The sequence below is a fragment of the Oryx dammah genome, unplaced genomic scaffold (assembly GCF_014754425.2).
Source record: "Oryx dammah isolate SB20612 unplaced genomic scaffold, SCBI_Odam_1.1 HiC_scaffold_13, whole genome shotgun sequence".
Classification (NCBI taxonomy): domain Eukaryota; kingdom Metazoa; phylum Chordata; class Mammalia; order Artiodactyla; family Bovidae; genus Oryx; species Oryx dammah.
The window spans coordinates 3387760-3410123 of record NW_024070197.1 but is presented as its reverse complement, the minus strand read 5'-3'; the positions used below and the strand labels follow the sequence as shown (position 1 = coordinate 3410123).

General features: G+C 59.2%; 3 protein-coding genes across 3 annotated transcripts in view; all 3 read left to right on the top strand.

Moving 5' to 3' along the window:
- Window positions 1-204: 204 nt before the first annotated feature.
- CUNH19orf85 (chromosome unknown C19orf85 homolog) lies at window positions 205-6462 on the top strand. The gene is made up of 2 exons (XM_040253791.1): window positions 205-377; window positions 6015-6462. The coding sequence occupies exons 1-2, from the start codon at window positions 205-207 to the stop codon at window positions 6460-6462; spliced, it is 621 nt and encodes a 206-aa protein (XP_040109725.1).
- A 2692-nt stretch (window positions 6463-9154) lies between these two features.
- ISOC2 (isochorismatase domain containing 2) lies at window positions 9155-15525 on the top strand. The gene is made up of 6 exons (XM_040251936.1): window positions 9155-9246; window positions 12474-12611; window positions 12802-13011; window positions 13275-13345; window positions 13486-13603; window positions 15121-15525. The coding sequence occupies exons 2-6, from the start codon at window positions 12477-12479 to the stop codon at window positions 15199-15201; spliced, it is 615 nt and encodes a 204-aa protein (XP_040107870.1). The 5' UTR covers window positions 9155-9246; window positions 12474-12476; the 3' UTR covers window positions 15202-15525.
- A 6360-nt stretch (window positions 15526-21885) lies between these two features.
- Window positions 21886-22364, top strand: part of SHISA7 (shisa family member 7) — a 10852-nt gene continuing 10373 nt past the window's right edge. The window contains exon 1 of the mRNA XM_040253790.1: window positions 21886-22354. Coding sequence (XP_040109724.1) covers window positions 21886-22354 — 469 coding nt within the window. The remainder of the gene's footprint in view (window positions 22355-22364) is intronic.

The window sequence follows — 22364 nt, the reverse complement described above, 5'->3', positions numbered from 1 at the left end:
TGAGGGCCCAGGACGGTTCGATTCCCTGGGCCCTGCTCCGCCAACCGAGGTCCCCCCTCCCTATATGGCCCCCCACCCCCGCCTCTTCCCGTGCCCCTCCCTGGCCCTGGGCCCCCAGCCCCAGCTGCTCCTCGCCCCTCGCAGATTTGCAGGGGTGGCTGCTCTCTGATCAGCACTGTGGGGAGCCGCTCCATCACACCAGCTATGCACCCCGGGGCTCCCACAGGCCCTGGAGTCTCCGAGGCAGGCCCCCGGGAGCTGTGCGCCTTCGTGAGCGGGGCAGCTGCCCACGTGCTACGGGCCCTGCACCCGCGGCGGGCCAGGCCCCCCAAAAGGAGGCCCAACCACAGGCGGTTTCTACACAACCAGATCTGCAGGTGAGGGGAGCAGGGTGGGAGCGGACTGGGAGGGGCCGGGGTGGGACCCAGGCCCAAACAGCACAGAGCGGGGGGTACCCCGGGGCCGGATGCCCCCAACATGCATCTACCGAGTGCCGACTGTGTGCCCGGCCCCAGAGACCCATCCGTAGGAAGCGAAGTTCTCTGCCTCCGGAGTTCCCTGGCGGTCCAGTGGTTAAGCCTCTGTGCTTCCACTGAGGAGGCGTGGGTTCAATCCCTGGTCCAGGAACCAAGACTCTGCATGCCGCGGGCATAGCCAGAAAAACTCTCTGCTTCATGGAGTTTGTGTTCCAGTGGGGAGGTAGCTGATAAGGGACTGTCAAAATAAAGAAGTGGGGCCTTAGCCCGCGGTCCAGGGGTTAAGCCTTTGCCTTCCAGTGCAAGGGGTGCAGGTTCGGCCCCTGGGCAGGGAGTTAAGAGCCCACATAGCTTAAAAGTGAAAGTGTTAGTCACCCAGTCGCGTCCCACTCAGTGCGGCCCTGGGGACTGTAGCCCGCCAGGCTCCTCTGTCCATGGGATGCTCCAGGCAAGAATACTGCAGTGGGTAGCCTTTCCCTTCTCCAGGGGATCTTCCAGACCCAGGGATCAAACCCAGGTCTCCCGCATTGCAGGTGGATTCGTTACTGTCTGACTCACCAGGGAAGCCCAAGATCCCACATACCTTGTGGCCAAAAAAAAAAAAAAAAAAACATAAAACAGAAGCAATATTTAGCAAACTCAATAAAGACTTAAAAAAAAATAAAAAAGTGAATGACAGCATAGGAGGCTGCAGCATGACAGGATGGTGAGTGAAAGGACCCAGACACGGAAGGCCCCTACTGTGCGAGCCCAGTCCTGTGGAATATCCAGAACGGGCATGGCCACGGAGCAGGAAGCAGGGTGGTGGGTGCCAGGGGCTGGGGGTGGGCTGGCGAGATGTGCCTAACAGGTGCCAGGTCTTCTGGGATGTGATGGAAAGTTCTGGAACTAATTAGAGGGGGTGTTTGGACGACATCATGAGTGTACTGAAGGCCACTGAATTGCACGCTTTAAAATGGTTCCTTTTAAGTGCTGTGAATTTTACCTCAGTTTTTACAAACGATACGGCGTGTTTGAAGGTGGTGAGTGCTGCTGGGGCATGCTGGGGGCAGGCTGGCATTTTAGGAAAGGTGTCCGGGAGGACCTCCCCGGGGAGGGGAGGGAGTAGCCCTGCGGAGATGAAGAGGGCAGCTCTGGAAGGGGGCGCACTGCAAAGGCCCAGAGGCACCAGGGAGCCGGCCTGGGGAGGCTGGAGCAGAGTGAGGGGAGGGACTCAGGTTCAAGACAGAGAAGGGACTGATCGGGGGACCTCGTGGGCCTCGGAGGGTCTTGGGCTCTGGGCAGGGACATGGTGGGGTCTGAGAGGACCCCCAGGCCGTCGATCGGGGGTGCAGGCAGCTAGGGATGGTGGTGGCTCAGACGATGGAGGCGGGGTCCGACACCAGGGCGGTTTGAAGGCAGCGCCTTTCTAACCCCCACACCACGCACACTGGGCCTCTCTCTTGCTTGAGCACCCCCTCCCGTGGCTCCCGTGGCCCTCAGCACAGAGGCTCTGCCCCGCCAGACCCTGTTCTCCTGCAGCTGCAGCTCGCCACCTTGGCTCTGCGCCAGTCAGCCTCTTGCAGGGGCCACGCCTTGCCCTGTGTCCGGGCATGTGGATGGAGACCTCTGCTCCTCCGGGTCTCTGCCCAGCCTGTCCACGCCCGCACACCCGCCTGGCCCTGTGCTCGCCCCTCACCCTGTGACAGTGACCGTTTTTTGAGGCTCCTGTGTGCCAGGTACACTGTCCTAAGGCCCTGACATACGCTAGGTCGCTTAACACTCCCACAAACCTGCACTGTAGGTTCTGTCTTTTCCCCGAATTACTGACAAGGGAGCTCAGAGGGGTGCAATGACTTGTCCAGGGCCACACAGCTAGAGAGGTGAGACAGCTGTAGGCAGTCCGAGTCCATGCTGCAGACCACTCTGCCGTCCTGCCTGGATACAGCATCTCAGGGACTGGGTGGGGAGGGTGACGGTGCTGAGGGTGCTGAGGATGAAGATGATGAAGGTGACAGTAAGGATGATGGTAGTGACTGTGATGATGGTGACGGTGGTGGTGATGGTGAGGGCGGGGAGGGTGGTGGTGAGGGCGGGGAGGGTGGTGATGGTGGTGATGGTGGTGAGGGTGGTGATGGTGAGGGCGGGGAGGGTGGTGGTGAGGGTGGTGAGGATGGTGAGGGTGAGGGTGGTGAGGGTGGTGATGATGATGGTGGTGAGGGTGGTGATGACGGTGAGGGTGGTGAGGGTGAGGGTGATGATGGTGAGGGTGGTGAGGGTGGTGATGATGAGGGTGGTGATGGTGATGGTGCTGAGGCTGAGGTGATGGTAAGGATGAGGGTGGTGGCGATGGGAGCTAAAACCTATCGGACACTTCCCATGTGCCTGGCGCTGTTCTGCTGCTGCTGCTAAGTCGCTTCAGTCGTGTCTGACTCTGTGGGACCCCACAGACGGCAGCCCACCAGGCTCCGCCGTCCCTGGGATTCTCCAGGCAAGAGCACTGGAGTGGGGTGCCATCGCCTTCTCCAGTGCATGAAGGTGAAAAGAGAAAGTGAAGTCGCTCAGTCCTGTCTGACTCTTCGCGACCCCATGGACTGCAGCCTACCAGGCTCCTCCGTCCATGGGATTTTCCAGGCAAGAGCACTGGAGTGGGGTGCCATCGCCTTCTCCGCAGCACTGTTCTAAGTGCTTTAGTTTTAGCCCCCGATGCCGCTTACAGTGAGCATAAGCTCAGGAATCGCTGACAGCAGCCCCAGGAGGCGGGTGCTCTCACAGTCCTCCCTTTTCAGATGAGGAAACTGAGGCACAGAGCTGTGAAGTGACTTGCCCAAGCTCCTGATTTTCTGGAGGTGGGTGGCCCTAGGGACTCGCCCCAGGAGATCCTGGACCACACGTGAATGAGTGGGAGCCGCCCAGCCTAACCGCTTCTCCCCTGCCGCAAGCGGCCTTCCTCCAGGGAGCCCAGGATGGAAGACCCACCTGCCCGCAAACACGGTCCCGCCCCACGTTCCAGAGCCAGCCTTCTCACCAACTGCTCAAGGACCCCTCCCCACCTTCAGCCTGCCCCCAGCCTGGACCCCGTGGCGATGCCCCTGCTGGGCACCCCCCGCAGCTCCCTGCCTGTCCTCCCCACCCCCCAGGGCCAGCTTCCACAGCACAGACGTCCCCACCCCCATGGCGTCTCTGCCCCAGGCTCCCTGAGGCCCGGGTCGCCCACAGTGAGCACATCCCCCTGGGCACGCAGGCGCGGCCCGACAAGATCCAGGGCAGGGGCGAGCTCCGCTGTGTCTCCCCACCCACGCCCTCCTCTCTCCTGGTCCCCTCAGGCCCCGCTCCCCCCGGATCCCCCTCACCCACGCTAGAGATTGTTTAACTCCGTGTGAAGATTTTCAAACTCGCAGAAAGGTCGAAAGACAGCTGTCTGACGCAGCAGTTCTTTTATTGAAACTTTGATTATTTATCCGACAGCTCTGGGTCTCAGTTGCGCCCTGCGGCACGGTGTGCAGGGAGTCTAGCTCCCCAACCAGGGATCGAACCCGGGGGCCCGGGTTTGGAAGCACCGTGTCTTGTGTCTTAGCCACTCGACCACTGGGGAAGTCCCATCAGATATATTTTCTAAAATTAATTAATTAACTTTTATTTATCTTCGCGGCTGTGTGGGTTTCTCTAGTTGTGGCGAGCAGGGCTCCTCTCTAGGTGTGCGCGTGGGATTCTCGTTGCGGTGGCTTCTCTCCTTGGGGAGCACGGGCTTCCCACACAGGCTCAAGTTGTGGTGCTCCGGCTTACTTTTTCCAGGGCATGTGGGGTCTTCCCTGATCAGTGACCCAGTGTGCTGTCTTAGTCACTGGACTACCAGGGAAGTTTCAACGGATACATTTTTAAATAAACCTTTCCCTGCAGGTTTAACAGTACCAAAAAAAAAAAAAAAATGCATGCATCATCCATGCGGAGCTTAATGAATTTTTCCCAAAGGGGACCTGCTGATAAAATCAACATTCAGATCCAAGAACAGGGCATTTCTTGCCCCCAGAGATCCTGGTGGGATCTCCTTCCCATGAATCGCCATGCTGACGTCTCTCCCTGTTGATCGAGTTAGCCTGGTTTTGAACTTTATTTCTATGGTGTCACGCACTGACTGGGAGAAGGCAATGGCAACCAACTTCAGTACTCTTGCCTGGAAAATCCCACGGACAGAGGAACCTGGTAGGCTGCAGTCCATGGAGTCGCAAAGAGTCGGACACGACTGAGCGACTTCACTTTCACTTTTCCCTTTCATGCATTGGAGAAGGAAATGGCAACCCACTCCAATATTCTTGCCTGGAGAATCCCAGGGACAGGGGAGCCTGGTGGGCTGCCGTCTGTGGGGTCGCACAGAGTAGGACACGACTGAAGCGACTTAGCAGCAGCAGCAGCACGCACGGACTAAGTCTCACTGCTTTTGTTCAACACCATGTTTTTGCATTCATCTGCTGGAACGGCCACGATCAAACATGACAGACCGGGCGGGGCACTGAGGACAACCTCACGATTCTGGAGCCTCAGGCCCCAGAACAAGGTGCTGGCGGAGAGAGGCCTCCTCCTCGGCTTCTCCTGTGGTCCTTCCTCGGTGTGTCCTAATCTCCTCCTTCTGGGTTAGGAACCACCCTGATGATGTCATTTTGACTTAATCACCTCTCTAAAGACTCCATCTCCAAATGCAGTCATGTTTTGAGGCCCTGGGGCATCCCTGATGGCTCAGTGGTAAAGAATCTGCCTGCGATGCAGGCGACCTGGGTTCAATCCCTGGGTTGGGAAGATTCCCCTAGAGAAGGAAATGGCAACCCACTCCAGTATTCTTGCCTAGAGAATTCCATGGACAGAGAAGCCTGGTGGGCTACAGCCCGTGGGGTCAGACATGACTGACGACAGAGCCTGACGCTGCAGCTGCCAAAGCCTGTGCACCCTAGAGCCTGTGCTCTGCAACCAGAGAAGCCACCTCGATGAGAAGCCCGCACACCCCGACTAGAGGAGCCCCCGTGCGCCCCAAGGAAGGAAAGCCCTCACAGCAACAGACCCAGCATGGACAAACATAAAGAAATATTTTTAAGTGCACACAGTGTTGGACAGCACGTGCTGCCCTGTGCAATGCACAAGCCCCACAGCTGTTCATAGCTTCCCTATGGATGGGGTTGAAAATGAAACAAAGGGTCGGTTGATCAGTCCTGTCCGACTCTGCAACCCCATGGACAGTAGCCGGCCAAGCTCCTCTGTCTATGGGATTTCCCAGGCAAGAATACTGGAGTGGATTGCCATTCCCTTCTCCAGGGAAATCTTCCCCACCTGGGGATCGAACCTGTGTCTCCTACATTCCAGGCAGATTCTTTACCATCTGAGCCACGAGGAAAGCCCATGGATGGGGTTAGAGACACTGAACTGTGGGACTCAAGAAAACGGACCCAGGGCAGAGACAGTAGCTTAAAGACAAATGGGGAGGGAGAGAAGAGACAGGTCACTCCGGGGATGGCAGACGGGAGGGGATTTCTTTGCGGTCACCCCTGTAACGCTCGGCTCTTTCTGCAGGCAGTTTGCCAAGATCGAAGCTGCCACCCAGAACCTGGCCATGTCCATCCTGTCCCAGGAGGCGCCTCCCCAAAGACCGCCACCCCAGAGGCCGCCCCCACCACCACCCTCCCCCTTCCTGGGCGTGGCCTGTGCGGTGGCGCCCACCGAGGCACTGCATGCTAGCCCCAGCCTGAGTCTCGCTGCCCTGGACACCTCCACCCTCGACCTCTTTGAGGACATTGCGCTCCCCCCGGCCTGTCCTTCAGCCCCATCTGACCTGTCCCTCTGTGTGCCGGGCCAGCCGGCCCTGAGGCAGGACACACGGCTCTGTGACCCCCTGCTCCCTCCCCCACGTTCCCTGCGGGGAGGAGAGGAGCTCTTGGCTTCTGAGGGGGCCAGGTGGGAGGTGTCTTGTGCCTGCCCTTCTCAGGGTACCCCTGCAGGCTGGGGGACCTACTTCCCGTGACATCCAATCACAACCCAGCCCAGGCTCCCAGAGGGACCAGAGGCCCCGCCATGACAGCTCCTCAGCTGCCTGCCGGGCAGTCTCCTGTCCCATCCACGACCCTCCTGGCAACCTCTGGCCACAGGAATCAAGCCCAGACTCCCGCCTTGGCCTCAAGGGTCTTCTCCCAGGTCCAGGGCCCCCAGTTCAGCCTCTGGGATGGGGGAGGGGGTGCTCTCTCCCTCCCTCACCTTCTCCCTTCTTTCTGCTCAGCCCCACCTCTTTGGTGACTATCCCACCTTGGCTCCCTCTCACCCTGGTTCAGCTCTGTCTAATGTCTGGTATCATCTTGTTTATTCCCAAAGATCTGCGGAGCGCCCTACTGCATACCAGGCCCAGATTTGGGTGTGAGGACTCAGCAGTGAATAAAACAGACATCTCTGCCCTCGTGGAGTTGACATGGCAGGGTGGGGGGTAAAGTTGGGAGCACTGAAAATAAATGAGTACATCCATACTTTTTTTTTTTTTAAAGGCAAGATAAATTTCCAATTTCAGATTGGTATTGGTATTGGGAAGAAAATATTGATTGGATAGCAACCCGATTGGGTGACTCCTTGATACAGGGTGGTCAGGGAAGGCCTTCAATGACAAGGAGCTGGTACTGTGAAAAAGTCTGGGGTTTCAAGCAGAGGGACCAGCCGGTGCAAAGGCCCTACGGTGGGACATTGGGGGCCAGCCTGGCTGGAGCGGAGTGAGCCGGAGGAGAGTGTAAGATGGATGGGTGGGTGGTTGAGGGGCTGAAAAGGCAGACAGTGAATTGGGAGTTCAGTTCAGTCGTTCAGTCATGTCCGATTCTTTGCGACACCGTGAACCACAGCACACCAGGCCTCCCTGTCCATCACCTACTCCCGGAGTCCACCCAAACCCATGTCCATTGTGTCAGTGATGTCATCCAACCATCTCATCCTCTGTTGTCCCCTTCTCCCCCTGCCCTCAATCCCTCCCAGCATTAGGGTCTTTTCAAATTAGTCAGCTCTCCGCATCAGGTGGCCAAAGTATTGGAGTTTCAGTTTCAACATCAGTCCCTCCAATGAACACCCAGGAGTGATCTCCTTTAGGATGGACTGGTTGGACCTCCTTGCAGTCCAAGGGACTCTCATGAGTCTTCTCCAACACCACAGTTCAAAAGCATCAATTCTTCAGCGCTCAGCTTTCTTTATAGTCCAACTCTCACATCCATACATGACCACTGGAAAAACCATAGCCTTGACTAGACAGACCTTTGTTGGCAAAGTAATGTCTCTGCTTTTTAATATGCTGTCTAGGTTGGTCATAACTTTCCTTCCACGGAGCAAGCGTCTTTTAATTTCATGGCTGCAATCACCATCTGCAGTGATTTTGGACTCCAAAAAAAATAAAGTTGGCCACTGTTTCCCCGTCTATTTGACATGAAGTGATGGGACCGGATGCCATGATCTTCGTTTTCTGAATGTTGAGCTTTAAGCCAACTTTTTCCCTCTCCTCTTTCACTTTCATCAAGAGACTCTTTAGTTCCTCTTCACTTTCTGCCACAAAGGTGGTATCATCTACATATCTGAGGTTATTGATATTTCTCCCAGCAATCTTGATTCCAGCTTGTGCTTCATCCAGCCCAGCGTTCCTCATGATGTACTCTGCATATAAGTTAAATAAGCAGGGTGACAACACACAGCCTTGACGTACTCCTTTTCCTATTTGGAACCAGTCTGTTGTTCCATGTCCAGTTCTAACTGTTGCTTCCTGACCTGCATACAGGTGTCTCAAGAGGCAGGTCAGGTGGTCTGGTATTCCCATCTCTTTCAGAATTTTCTACAGTTTATTGTGATCCACACAGTCAAAGGCTTTGGCATAGTCAATAAAGCAGAAATAGATGTTTTTCTGCAACTCTCTTGCTTTTTCCATGATCCAGCGGATGTTAGCAATTTGATCTCTGGTTCCTCGGCCTTTTCTAAAACCAGCTTGACCAGGAAGTTCACGGTTCACGTATTGCTGAAGCCTGGCTTGGAGAATTTTGAGCATTACTTTACTACCTTGTGAGATGAGTGCAACTGTGCGGGAGTTTGAGCATTCTTTGGCATTGCCTTTCTTTGGGACTGGAATGAAAACTGACCTTTCCAATCCTGTGGCCACTGCTGAGTTTTCCAAATTTGCTGGCATATTGAATGCAGCACTTTCACAGCATCATCTTTCAGGATTTGAAACAGCTCAACTGGAATTCCATCACCTCCACTAGCTTTGTTCGTAGTGATGCTTTCAAAGGCCCACTTGACTTCACATTCCAAGATGTAATGCGTGGGTCTAAATTTCTGTCTCTAGTTAAAAGGGCCAGATTCAGACCCAAGGTCTGCCCCTGCGCCGCGCACCTCGCGCCCTTCGCCGCTGTCGTTGGAACTTGACAGTCGGTCTGATCGCGACCCACCAACCTCTGGGGCTGCAGTCCCGTGTTCTCTGTACCCGGCTCACCGCTCCGCCTTTAGACACGCCACGCACTCCTTTCGCGAGTATCCATTGGCCTGACCCTCTGCCTTTCTCAAAGGCGGGCCAATCACGGCCCCCTCTCCCCGAGGCGGTGGGAAGAAGCGGCGTTCGCGGATTGGCTGCCAGCGGAGCGGAGCAGAGCTAGGCGAGTGCCTATTGGGCGAGTAGGCTCGGGAGGCGGGACGTGGAGGGCGCGGGGTGGGGCTCCGTGTCCAGAAGGTGAGAAACGTTGACCCTGCCTGCGGACCCTACCCGAGGAGTCGAGCTGCGCAAGTCCGGCGGCAGCGGGTGAGTGACTGCAGGCCTCACCTGCGGAGGGCAGGCCCGGCTTCCTCTGGAGCCTTCGGAGTAAGGCCCCGCCGGCGCTGTGGGGGCACCGACCTCCCTGCCTGCCGCTGGGGGAACCGAGGCTCCGTGGGGCCATCCGGAGCCGAGGGGACGCGGCCGGGGCAGGACTCCTGCCCGCGCCCGACACTAGTGGCTGGCCAGGGCCGATTCCACCCTCCGCGCCGAGTGCCCGCATCACCCTTGCGCGGCGGCTGTTTCCCCAAGAAGGAAGCGGGCTCAGACGGAGCGTGAAACTTGAGGGTCACACAGCCAGCGAGGCTGGGTGCAGACGCACTCCCCCCGGGCCACCTGGGGGATCTCAACAGACCGATTCTCTCCGCAGGTGGCCGCCCATCGCGGGCCGCTCCTCCGCCCGGCCTCGGGCCTCCTCTGCCCTGAGCTGCGTTCCGGATCCTCACCACTCCCCTAGAGCACCCCCAAACTCTGTCTCCAGCCAGGCCCCGCCCCCACGTGTTTCATCTCCTCTGCCTCAATCTGGTGGGCTCTTCAAGGGAATTAGCCCACCCTCTTGACGACTGGAAACCAGGCCCGCCTGCCCCCTCCTCTCCGTCCCCACTGCCTGGACTGGACCCTGCCGTCCCGGCCTCCACCTCCAGTCCAGCCCCACAGGCGGCCAGCGAGGCCTCCCTGTTTTCTATTTTCAAAACTTTCTTGTGGAAGTTTATTATACGTGTAGGGAAAAGTACAAATCACAGATACACAGCTCACGTTTCTTCACAAAGAGTATGTGAACAGCATACAAACGCAGAAACCAAACACCCCCGACGCGGAGTCCTAGCCCCTCCTTCATCACTGCTGCGCAAGGACAATCATTATCATGACTTTAATGCCACCGACGGGTTTGGCTGGGTTCTTGCCTTATGTAAACGTTTTACTGTATTGTATTCACTGTATTATATTTACCTGACTGGAAAACCTGTTTACACACTGTCAAAAATTCAAGAGCAACAGAGTCGTACACACAGTGGTCAAACATCCTTCACACTGCCCCTCAGAGACCTGTCCATGCAGAAAAAGCCTGTTCTTATGTGCTCGCCAGAGAGCAAATACGGATTGCAGCAGTATGCAGGCTTTTTTTTTTTTCTTCTTGCATTTTGGCACAAATGGGAGCACTGTTTACACACCATGTTTGTCGCGTCTGTCCCCCCCCCCACTCCCCTCCTTAACATCTCTCAGACACTTCTCCACATTGTTACTTAGATCTTCCTTGTGATTACCAGTGCCCTAACCGTGCATGTTTAGATTTATTTCTGTTCTTTTGCTCAGGGAGGGGTCTATAGTGAATAACCTTGTCCCATAATGAATAACGTGTCATTTCACAGGCATGTCTGCAGGCATGCACTTAGGCTAAACACTTAGCATGAGTTCCCTGGGTCACAGGGTTTGTGAATCTGTAATTTTGAGAACTGTGGGCATATGGTTCTCCCTAGGGGGTGCTTGCTGCAGTTTACACTCCTACCATCCCAAAGGGAGCTCCTGCAGGCGCCCCTCACAGACGGACATTCCAGCACCCCGCCTGCTCCTGACCCTGTCCCTCCGTCTCTTGGAGAGTTACCACCCAGAACCAGAGTGAGGAGAGTGCTCCAGGTGGAGGCAGCTGCCTGGGCAAAGGCCCTGAAGGGGGATGTGGCAGTCCAGCGCCTTGTGGGAGGATGGTACCTCTTAGTGTTGAAGACAGAGAAAAGCCATGAGGCCTGGGGGAGAGCTAAGATGGGGTAACAGGGTCACCTGTGTGTTTTCAAAGAGATTGCTTTCTCTCTTCACTTTCTCTGGGAGAACTCTGCCAAGACAGAGTAGCTTCCCCAGAAAGCCTCACCCTGGCCACAGCTGTAATTAATTACACAATGAAGTAACGCAGTGTGGTTTCATTTTTGAGGGAATTTCCCTTCCATTTGTATTTCGAGACAAAATTCCCACAGCATAAAATTCACCATTTTAGCCATCCACTAGGTTTTAAACTTTAGATATGCCACATGTAGGAAACATTTTCAGTGGGAGATGTGCTCAGTTTAAAGAGCAACCAAAAACACCTGTGGGACTCCCGACACTGAAACTTGCCCTGAGCAAGGGCCAGCTGGCTTGCCCTCTGCTGGGTGCACTGGGTCCGCAGGGCCTTTGCTTCCTAAATAAATTAACAAATAAGTGAGTGACATGCAGAGCTGAGGGGAGCTGCAGACACAAGCCAGGACTCCCCATTTGTGCACCAGTTCCAGGAACCAGAGACAAGTCTCTGGTAACATGGGCTGGGTGTCCGGGGCCCGGATGGGGAGAGGGGGCAGTCACCCCTCTAGTCCCCGCAGCACCTCCGCCTTCATGGACCCCTCCCCTGGACCTCAGTGTCCTCCCCTTTAAAAGGGCTGCTGGCCAGGTGACTCTACCAGTGCGCCCCTTAATTTTTACATTGCTTTCTTTCTTTTTAATGGTGGGAGGGGCTTCCCCTGGAGGCCCGGGAGTTAAGACTGCTTCGGATGCTGAGGGCACGGGTGCCATTCTTGGTTGGGGAACACTTGCCACACAGTCAGAAATTAAACAAAATAAAAATAATTAAAATAAAACTGTGGCAAAATATACATAACCTAAACGTTACCATCCTGACCATTTTAAAGCGTATAGTTAGGAGGCGTTTGGTGTGTTGCTAACATTGTGCGCCCAGCACTGCTATCTGGTTCCAAAGCACTTCTATCTCCAGACGGGAACCCCGGGCCCCTCTGCAGTCTCTCCTCCGCCCCCCATCCCCGCCCGCTCCGTCTCCGCGGACGATCCCTGTAAAGGGACTCCTGTGCGTGCTCTGTGACTCGGCAGCATCACAGCGAGGGGCGTCCACACTCCTTTCCTTTTTGTGGCCGAATACACCACGCCGCGGGTACCCCAGCCTTTCTTTCTAAGACCCTGAGGCGGCGGGGTTCAGCTAGTCTCAGGCGTGGGCAAACTATTCAGAGAGGCAGTCAGACCTGATGGATCACAGGCCGTGGGGGGCCGGGGGGGGGTGGTGGTGCAGCTTGGCCTCGGGCTGGCCGTGCCCTCCGGGGGACTTCAGAGCCTCAGTCTCCCCTGGGGCTGCGGGAGGGTCACAGTGGGAGTCTAGGGGGTGAGTGCGTGGACCCCGGACATGCAGAGAAGCCCCCTCTGAGCCTAACCGCACTTCCTGGGCCCTCTGCCCATCCCAGGACATGGCAGCTGCGAGGCCCGCGTTGGGCCGTGTCCTCCCCGGATCTTCCATGCTCTTCCTGTGCGACATGCAGGAGAAGTTCCGCCACGTCGTGTACTTCCGCCAGATCGTCTCTGTGGCTGCGCGCATGCTCAAGGTACAGCCCTGCCCCCTCAGACCCGTGTCCAGACCCCACGCCTCCTCCCTCCAGACCTGGGGGTCCAGCCCTCCAGCCCCTCGTCCCTCAGACCAGGAGTCCAGGCCGCAGCCCCTCCTCCCTCAGACCAGGAGTCCAGGCCCCAGCCCCTCTTTGGGCTCAGACCTGTGCTCCTCTGCCCCCACGCCAGGTGGCCCGGCTGCTGAATGTCCCGACAGTGCTGACTGAGCAGTACCCCCAGGGCCTGGGCCCCACGGTGCCCGAGCTGGGCGCCCAGGGCCTGCAGCCGCACTCCAAGACCTGCTTCAGCATGGTGCCTGTGGTGCAGCAGGAGCTGGACGCGCGGCCCCAACTGCGCTCTGTGCTCCTCTGTGGCTTGGAGACACAAGCCTGCATCTTGGTGAGACCCCCCACTGACCCTTGGGACCTCCTTTCCACCTGCGACCTCCCCAACCTGAAAACCCAGAACCCTGGACGCTCTCCTTCCTGACCCGTGGCTCCCCTCCTGACCTGGGATCTTCACCTCCACTCAGGACCCCTGGGCTTTCGTCTTGCTGAGGATCCCGCTATAATCCCCACCCCTCCTGCCCTGATCCGCCCTCAGCTCCACCCTGGCCCCCGTCATTCCTGGCTGGGGTGGTCCTGACCTCTCTCCACCTCCAGCAAACGGCCCTGGACCTCCTGGATCGCGGGCTGCAGGTCCACGTGGTGGTGGACGCCTGTACCTCCCGGAGGTGAGCTCTTCTCAGGGGTGAGGTGCGTGTGGGTTGGGTTTGGGGCACCCAGGGAGAACCCGGGGGCGGATCCTTGCTGAGTTCGCCGGGTGTCTGGGCGTGCGGTGCTGACCGAGACACCCTCTCCCCCACCCCCTCAGCCAGGTGGACCGACTGGTGGCTTTGTCACGGATGCGCCAGAGCGGCGCCTTCCTCTCCACCAGCGAGGGGCTCATTTTGCAGCTCATGGGCGACGCCGCCCACCCTCAGTTCAAGGAGGTACTGGATTCCCCCACACCCGACCTCCCCCTTCTCCCATCAAATAGCAAATGCCTTTCTAGCGCCCACGGTACACTGGCAGAATACACCCCAGAACATAGCAGGCTGCCGCCCCCAGGGGAGACTGCAGGTCAACGCCGCGGTACATCCCGAAGCAGAGAAGCCGGCTGGCCCTGAGGGCTGTAGAGACAGAAAACAGGGGAGGGCCGGGTGTGCCAGGACGGGTTGCTGAGGGTGGTCCAGAGGCTTCCCAGAAGAAGGGGATTTTAGAGCGAGGTGGAGATGGAAGGGAGCCACGGGGACCCTGTTGACGGCTCCCCCCGGCCCTTCCCCAGCACCCCTCCTCCTCCTCCAGTCTGGACTCAGGTCCAGCCTCCACAGCCACCACCCAAGTGGCCTTCCCAGTACCCAGGTCTGACTGGGTTGCCACGGCTTCACACCTTGGCCCTTAGGGTAACGGAATATGCTAATATCCCAGTCCTCTGAGGTCTGCCCCTTCTCCTCATAGATCAGGTCTGTTGAGCATTTACTGAGCACCTACTGTGTGCCAGCCAGTGTGGCAGGTCCAGGGGCAATCGCAGAAAAAAGACAGTCTGTATTCAGTTTCACATGGCAGCCAGGAGCTGGGAAGGGAGTCTGTGGGGTGTGTGAGAAGAGATGGGGGCCGGCAGCACAGAGCCCCCGGGGGTGGCCTTAAAGTGAAGACCTGAAGTGGGGGCGGTGAGTAACCCGTCATCTGAAAAGCAGTCTTGGCAGAGTGGACAGCTAGGGCAGAAGCCTGAACGTGGGACTAAGCTTGACTTATTCAAGGAACCACAGCAGGGCACGGTGAGCTCAGGGTGGAGGAGGGGCGGGGGGCAGGGAGGAGCCAGAGCAGAGTCTTCCCAAAGGTTCTGGTGCGGTTGCACCCGGGAGCTGGACAGTCAGATCTGTGTGTGGTGCTGGGCGGCTAATGGACATGGGGTAGGAAGGAGGGAAACGAGGGTGGAGGCAGCATGGTTACAGGCCTGGCTCACTTTTATTTTGTAATTTCTGTAGGATAGCATGGGAGGACTTGCTAGTGGGTGCAGTGCATGAAAAGGCAGCCCAGAGAGGCTCCAGGTTGAGCACGGCCGCTCAGGCTGTGCACTGATGGGGGAGGGGGCGGAAGGTCAAATGACCACCAGCATCTAAGAGGCAGTTGCATAAGTGCCTCCAGAGTTGAGGCGCCAAGGCGTGGGCTGGACGTGAGAGTTGAGAGGGGAGATTACTTAAGAAGCAGGTGTACACAGGAAGCCCCAGGACAGTCAGTCACCCTCAGTGGTCGAAGCCGGCAAGGTGGGCCCAGGCGACAGATAATCAGGCATGAACCCTGGTACCTGTGGTGAAAGGGAGACCACCAGCAGAAGTCTTGAGGGGAGGGGGCGGTGAGTTTGGCCAGTTACTGCCCGGGGGTTGGGGGGGGGGGTTGGCGAGGGAGATGAAAATGGATCTGTCGTGGAAACGGGAACCCCTGACTCCTCCTGACCCCCCTACAGATCCAGAAGCTCATCAAGGAGCCCAGCCCCGACAGCGGGCTGCTGGGCCTTTTCCAAGACCAGAACCCCCTCTTCCGCTGACCTCGCCACCCTGCGCTGAGCGGAGACACCCTCTTCTTCTGTCCTCGGGACTCTGGCAGGCGCGCCTTCTCCCCCCGTCGCCGGGTCCCGAGAGTGGTGCAGTCCACCAGGAGAACCGCCCCCTCGGGAGGGCGGTGGGTGCCGCCTTCCCATTGGGCCGCAGCTCCCGGAAATGCAAATGAAGCTCCCGGAGCTGGGCGAGGGTTGGTCGAGCCGGGCTGGAGGCGGGGCTCGGCCCCGGGCCACTCCAAGGGGCGGCGAGGGGGAGGGCGTCACAGTCTGTGTGGGACCCGCTCGCGGAGAATAAACACTGATGTGACTGTGGGCCGAACCATTCTTGGGCTGGGGGGGTGTCCCGGGGGCGACCGGGGCCCGCGGGCGGCGGGGGAAGAGGGGTCCCCGGCAGGTGGGGAGGGGGTGGTACCTCTGCTCAACTCCGAGCCGGCGGCGCAAGGCAAAGGCGAGGGCGGCCACTCACATCTGCACCGCAGCCGGCGCCCATCTGCCCGCAAAGGGACTGCCGGCCCGGGTCTCCGACACGCTGCCGGCCGCCCCCCCAGGCAGCGCGCGCGCACACGCCCAGCCGGGTTGGCTCACAGACACGCGCTGGCTCTGCTTCCCCCGGCCGGCCCCCCACGTCGCCGCCACCCCCCGACTCCCCCAGGGTCCCGCATCCGGAAAGTGAGGTGAGCGCGGCCGCACCCCGGTGCGGAGGGGGAAACTGAGGCAGGAGGGACTTGGGGACGCGGAGGAAGGAAGAGAGACAGGCATGCGGTTGAATGGATGGACGGATGGATGGGAAGGACAGATAGCTTCATCTGAGTGGTCCCTGCTCCCCTAAGACACAGGAGCCCGGGGATCCGCATGCGGGCTCCCAGAATTCTACAGCCCCCTTGGAAATCTGGGAGTCGGGACTCAACGAGCCCCCCACTCAGGGCCGCTCAGCCCTTTTAGATTCTCAGGCTCCCCCACCCCCATCTCGCAATCTTTGGGGGCCCAAGAAGGCAATCCGAGTCCCCCAGGGACCCAAGCGTCAGAGCTCTCAGCCAGACCGCCCCCACTGGGGAATCAGAGCACCCTCCCCACCCCACGTCCCTGGGTCCCAGACCTCGCTCAGAAGGCCCGGTCACCGGACCCCGCGTCAGAGCGCCCAGGGCCCTCTCTCCACAGGGACCTAGGAGTCCCTGCTTCCCCCCTCCTCCAGGAACCCCTGGGACCGGGCGCCAGCGCCCCCGGCCCCCGCCTTCCGGATCCAAGTGTCCCCCCTCCTCACCCCCCAGCCTGAAGCCTCGCGTCTCGGAGGCCGCGCTCGCGTCGCCATGGCAACAGGAGTCTATTTTGCGCTGGGAACACACAGCTCCCGTTGCAGCGCCCCCCCACCCCGCCCCTCTAACCTGAGCCTGAGTGAGAGTGAGGGGCCCAGGAAGGGAGATGGGTGGTCCAGGGTCGGAAGGGGCACAGAGACACTCACAGGGTCAGAGATCTGTAGACAGCAAACCTGGGAAAGAGACACACACAGATGGAGACACGCAGTCAGAGGTAGCGAGAGACGGGGATGTGCAGAGGAGACTGACGGGGCAGAGGGGAGGAGGAAATGCTGGCACGCGGAGGAGACGTGGGGGCAGAGACGGCAGGATGCAGAGATGCGCTGAGACACGTGGAGAGAGACGGGCTAAGAGAGCCCGTGACCCCGGGCACCTCCCTGCAGAGACGAGACTGGCCGGCGGGCCGAGGGAGGGGCAGTGGGCACGAGATCCCGGGAGGAGGTCAGGACAGGGAGACACAGAGACTCCCAGTGAGAGAGAGCGGGCGGAAAGGCCTAGGAACCCGGAGGGCCGCGGGGGTTGCGCGGGGACCCGCCGCGTCTCTCCCTCAAACCCCGCCCCCGGGCGGCGAGCTGGAGGCGGGGCCGGGTGCCTCCACCCCGCCGCCCCCGCCGGGAGCTGGGATCCCCGCCCCCTACCTGGACCCCTGCGGCCGGGTCCGCCTCCTCTTGAACCCGGATCGCCCCTCCTACTGCCTTCTCGCCACATCCCTACCCCAAACCCACCCTCAACTCCAGACATTCCCAGACATTCGCCTTCGGACCCCCGCACCCTCAGCGCCCACCTGCCCACCACTCTCCAACGCCCTGCAGCCCGAGATCAGGCTTCTGACTTTCTCTGGGTCTCCGCCCCCTGCGGGTCTCTGTCCTCCTCGGGCTGTCTCTTTCCTTCTCTCTCGCTCTCCTTTGATCCCCAGTTCTCTGGGTCTTTTCTCCCGTCACTGCTCGCCCTCCCAGGTCTCTTCCCTCTTCTCTTTGAATATTCTTTGAATATCTTCAGTTTCTTTGAAAGGAGGAGAATATCCCTTCTCTTCATCTCTGTTCTTCTCTCCCTGGGTCTCTGACCCTCTCCCTATCTCTCTCTCTGGGTCTCCGTCTCTCTCTCTCTCTGGGTCTCTGTCCCTCTCCCGGAGGCTCTGTTTCCCTGAGTTTCTATATTTCTCTCTCTCTGGGTCTCCGTCTCTCTCTCTGGGTCTCCATGTCCCTCTCTCTGGGTCTCTGTCCCTCATCCCTGAGTCTATGTCTCTCTCTCTCTGGGTCGTTACCCCTCCCTCTCTCTAACCCTCTGCCCTCACCCCAAGACCCTCTCCCCGTCCTCCGGCATCCTGTTCTCACTCTCTGCTCCCAGGCATCTCACAAGGCAGTCCTCGCCCCCCCAGCCCAGCTGACAGGGTCAGGAGAGGGGTGGGGGGTGAGGTGTGGGGCGCAGTGCTGGCAGGGCAGCAGGGGAAGATTGGGTTCTCCAGGAGCACAGGGACCCTGTCTCACACTGGCTCCCCGAGCTCTGTGCCCACATCTGTTTTCTCTCAGGTCCTGGTCTAGGATCCTGGGTTCTGGCCCTGAGCTGCTGGCTGTGCCCGGGGCGGGGAGGGAGAAGACGGCTTGGGGGAGGAGGAGGATCGTGCCTTCCTGCGTGTGTGTGTGTGCGTGCGTGCGTGTGTGTGTGTGTGCTGGGGGGGGTGCTGTCTGGGCGTGTCTGACGGAGGGTCACATGCTTGCTTCCAGACGCTCCACCACGGGGTTTGCACTGGCCTGTGTACCCACGAGGCTGCCCGTCTGGCTGGGATACAAGCATCCACGGTCTACGGGCGGTGGGCAGCGTGTCCAGGTGCAGCTGGCTGGGGTGGGCCTCTGGCCGCGCTCTGGAGCTGTGTGTGGTCCCAGGGTGTCGTGGTGTCTGAGACTGTCTGACTGTTGGGTGCTGTGGGCGAGAATGCCCAGAGACGCAGGGCTGTGTGTCCACAGGGAGCTGTCCTGCACTTGTGTTGGGAGGAGGCTCGGGCGTGCTGCCAGGACGACCCTGGGTGTCCTTGAGTGCTGTGTCCTGTGTCGCTGTGTACACAAGCTCTGTTGTGCATCCATGCAGAGTTCTGTGAGGCCGAGGAAGGCCGGTCCTCTGTATCCGCGCATCTGGCCCAGTGTCGGCAGGGATAGGTGCTGCAGGGCAAGAGGTGGGATGCAGGGGTGGGAGGCTCTGGGACCCCGCTGACAGGGGGGCCGCGTGTGTGTGTCTCTGTGTGTGTGTGTTGCTGGACCTGAGGGGGTGTATGCCCCGCTCCTCCTGCCCCGCTCCCCGGAGCTGTCAATGACCAGGAGCTGGAATCTCCCTGGGAATGCACCTGTGCGCGGAGCTGGAGGGGACCACGGCACTCTGTGCACAGAGGGAAAAGTTCCGAGATGCACCCCTTGGCCCTGTGCAGCTCCCCAGCATCTGGGACTTAGCAGGCAGATGGCACCCTTGCGTGTGTTTGGAAGGAGTGCCCCTTCCCACAGATGGATGCCGCCCCGCCAGTGTGCCTTGGGAAGGAGAGCCAGTCTCTCTGCCAGACCCTCTTGTGCAGCGCACAACCTGCCCAACCATACGTGGCCGCCCTTGTATGAATGAAGGATTCCACATCGCCACGGGCACGTGTCACTCTCAGAAGGGGTATCTCTGTGGGCATGAGGGCCTGCATTTCTCTGTGTGGGACAGGGGCATCCATGTTCTATGGGCGGTGGTGCCCTGAGTTCAAAATCTAGCTGTGACACCATTTGAGGTATGTTGGTTTTTTTCTGTTTCTTAACTGTAGTAAAATACATGTAACAGAATTTAACCATCTCAAGTGTACAAGTCAATGGCATTTAATGATGTTGTGTGACTACCATCACTGTCTAGTTCCAGAACATTTTCATTACCCCCAAAGAAGGCCCTGCCCCCACTGAGCAGTCAGCTCCTCTTGCCACCTGCGCTTAGCCCCAGGCAACCACTTATCAGCTTCCGTCTGCATGGACGTGACTGTTGTGGACATTTCAGATCAATGGAATCATCGATATGTGACTTTTTGTGTCTGGCTTTTCTCTCTTAATGCCCTCGAGGTTTCAGGATGTAGAATCCATCGGTGCTCCGTCCCTTTGCGTGGCTGAGTAGTATTCCACTGAATGGCTAGACCGCGTTTTGTTTCCCCATTCATCAACTGATGGGCACTTGGGTGGTCTTCCGTCTAGGGCTGTTGTAAACCATGCTGCTGAGGACGTTCATGTTTTCGACCCTTTGGGACAGATTCCCAGGAGCAGAACTCCTGGGTCATGTGGTAACGCTAACTGTTTTTTGGGCCACATCCTGCTGCATGCAGGGTCTTAGTTCCCAACCAGGGACAGAACCTGAGACTCCTGCAGTGGGAGCACAGAGTCGCAACCATTGGCCCATCAGGGAAGTCCCTACATGTTTAACTCTTGAGGAACTGCCTAAGTGCTTTCCAGAGTGTGGGCCAAGGCACTTCTTAGATGACTGTGACACACCAGGTGGGGGCGTCCAGAAGGCAGTGAGCGGGGAGTGCAGGATAGGGGCCAGAGCAGAGCTGAGAGGGAAGGTTGGGGCCCCATGGAAACGCGGGTGGTGCCGCAGCCTCCCACAGCCCTCTCAGCATCCCAGCCCCCAGCAGCCTTTGATAATGCTGTGGTCCCAAGATACACGTGTGCTCAGTGGGGAGGAAGAAAGGGTAAAAATAACAGCGGACAGACATCTATTAAACGAGTCCCCCCGCCCACCCTCACTCCCACCTCCTCGCGCTGCTTTATTTCTTCATGGCCTCCTTCATAATTTCTTAGCGTTTCTTCATGACAGTTTTCTGCATGCAGCCCATTGATGCGTGTCTGTGTGCTGGCTTTGTCTGCGTGCCAGAATGCGAGCCCCATAAAGACAGAGGCGGAACCCTGCGGTTCGCCCACCACTGCACCCCCAGCCTCAGTAAACACTGCCGCAGGAACCCCTGCCGGCCTGCTGCCGCAAACACAGCGAGGCCGACCTGTCCGTCTGGCCCCTCTCACCCTGTGTCCCCTCCGGGGAGTGTAGTGCCTGCACTAGGCCAGCGCTGCTCAAGCCCTCTGAGTGCGCGCTCAGTTGCATCTCTCTGCGACCCCATGGACTGCAGCCCGCCAGGCTCCTCTGTCGAGGCAATTCTCCAGGCAAGAATACTGGGGTGGGTTCGTCCTTCCAACCACACAGTGATAGCCACCCTTACCCCCAGTTTCCAGATGGGGAAACTGAGGCACGTGAGGACTTAGGTGTGTCCAGTGCCAGGCACCTGGCACACGGTGGGGCTGGGAGATGAACCACTGCTACTCTGACTTGCCAGCCGTGCAAGGAGACACTTCAGAGCTGAAATTTTAAGATTGTGTGTGTGTGTGTGTGTGTGTGTGTGTGAGGGGTAAAGGTGGGGGGTGGGACAGAGAGAGAAAGGAGACAGAGGCTCAAGACCCCTTGACTATCAGACCTAAATAAAGGGAAAAAATAAGCCTTGGGAGAACTGAGGACCACAGGGATGTAAGCCAGCAGTTCTAACTGAGGGCAAATGTGCCCCCTGGGGGACACTGGGCAATGCCTGGAGGCACCCTATGTTGTCCCGATGCAGTGGGGGGTGTGAACCCTCCTGCACCCAGCAGCTGCTGCTAAACACCCCGCGTGCAGGGACAGCGGCTACAAAATGCACTCCGCCCTGTCAGTAGTGTAGGGCGGTCCCTCCCCGCCCGCCTCCTGGTCTAAACTCAGATTCTCAACTCGGATCTCTCTCTCCTCCCATCTACTCCTCTCTCTCTCCTCCCCGTCTCCCCACTCCACTCCACCCCACCCCACCGTGCCCCCTTCATTGCCGCCCTTGGTCCCGCTGACGCTGACCCTGCCCGCCTCCACCCTGGCTCGCTGGCTCCCCTCGGCCTCTGCCTCCGCCCTCTCCCTCACCTGCCTCCTTGGTTTCTTCTCCCTCCATTCCATCTCTCCTCTGGTTTTTCTCTGTCCCTCTTATTTCTTCACACCCCTGTCCACTCTCCCTCTATTGCCTCCCCACTCATCACTCTCTGACCCTTTCTCTGCCCGTGATCGTTGCTGTTCCCCTTCCGCGGCATCGGGACATTCTTCTGTGGCTCCCGCATCACCGACCACTGCCCCCTGGGCCTGGCCAACCCCGGGCCCATGCACGTCCCCCCCTTTCCCGGGCTCCTGCTCGCCCCCTCCCCGTGCTTCTGTCTTCCCTTGGGCTGCCTTCCTCATCCTTTCCCGCCACCATCTCCACATTTCTGCACCTCTGGCGCCTTTCTTCCGTGCACCGTTCCAGCCTCGGTTCTCCCCCCAGCCTGGCTGCCCCGGCCGAGCTCCTGCGCGCCCCATGCCGGCCCTCCTGCTCCTCGGGACCCTCCTGTTCCTGGCCTCGAGTACCGGCCAGGCTGGGGCGCGTCCGTCCAACGCCACGAGCGCCGAGCCCCCGGGTCCGCTGCCTGCCCTGCTGGCGCACCTGCGGCGCCTGACCGGGGCGCTGGCCGGCGGCGGGGGCGCAGCGGGCGCGGGGGCCAACGGCAGCAGAGCCAGCACCCCGAGTTCGGCGGGCGCGGCCGCCCGCGCGCCCCCGCCGGCCGAGCTGTGCCACGGCTACTACGACGTCATGGGCCAGTACGACGCCACCTTCAACTGCAGCACCGGTTCCTACCGCTTCTGCTGCGGGACCTGCCACTACCGCTTCTGCTGCGAGCACCGCCACATGCGCCTGGCGCAGGCCTCCTGCTCCAACTACGACACGCCGCGCTGGGCCACCACGCCGCCGCCGCCGGCCGGGGGCGCCGGGGGCGCCGGGGGCGCGGGCGGGGGGCC

Excerpts from the sequence above, each read along its gene's own strand:
- CUNH19orf85 (XM_040253791.1), top strand. The coding sequence starts at position 205 with ATGCACCCCGGGGCTCCCACAGGCCCTGGAGTCTCCGAGGCAGGCCCC. Across the intron at positions 378-6,014 it reads CTACACAACCAGATCTGCAG|GCAGTTTGCCAAGATCGAAG; the intron begins GTGAGGGGAGCA and ends CTCTTTCTGCAG.
- ISOC2 (XM_040251936.1), top strand. The coding sequence starts at position 12,477 with ATGGCAGCTGCGAGGCCCGCGTTGGGCCGTGTCCTCCCCGGATCTTCC. Across the intron at positions 12,612-12,801 it reads TGGCTGCGCGCATGCTCAAG|GTGGCCCGGCTGCTGAATGT; the intron begins GTACAGCCCTGC and ends CCCCCACGCCAG. Across the intron at positions 13,604-15,120 it reads CCCACCCTCAGTTCAAGGAG|ATCCAGAAGCTCATCAAGGA; the intron begins GTACTGGATTCC and ends ACCCCCCTACAG.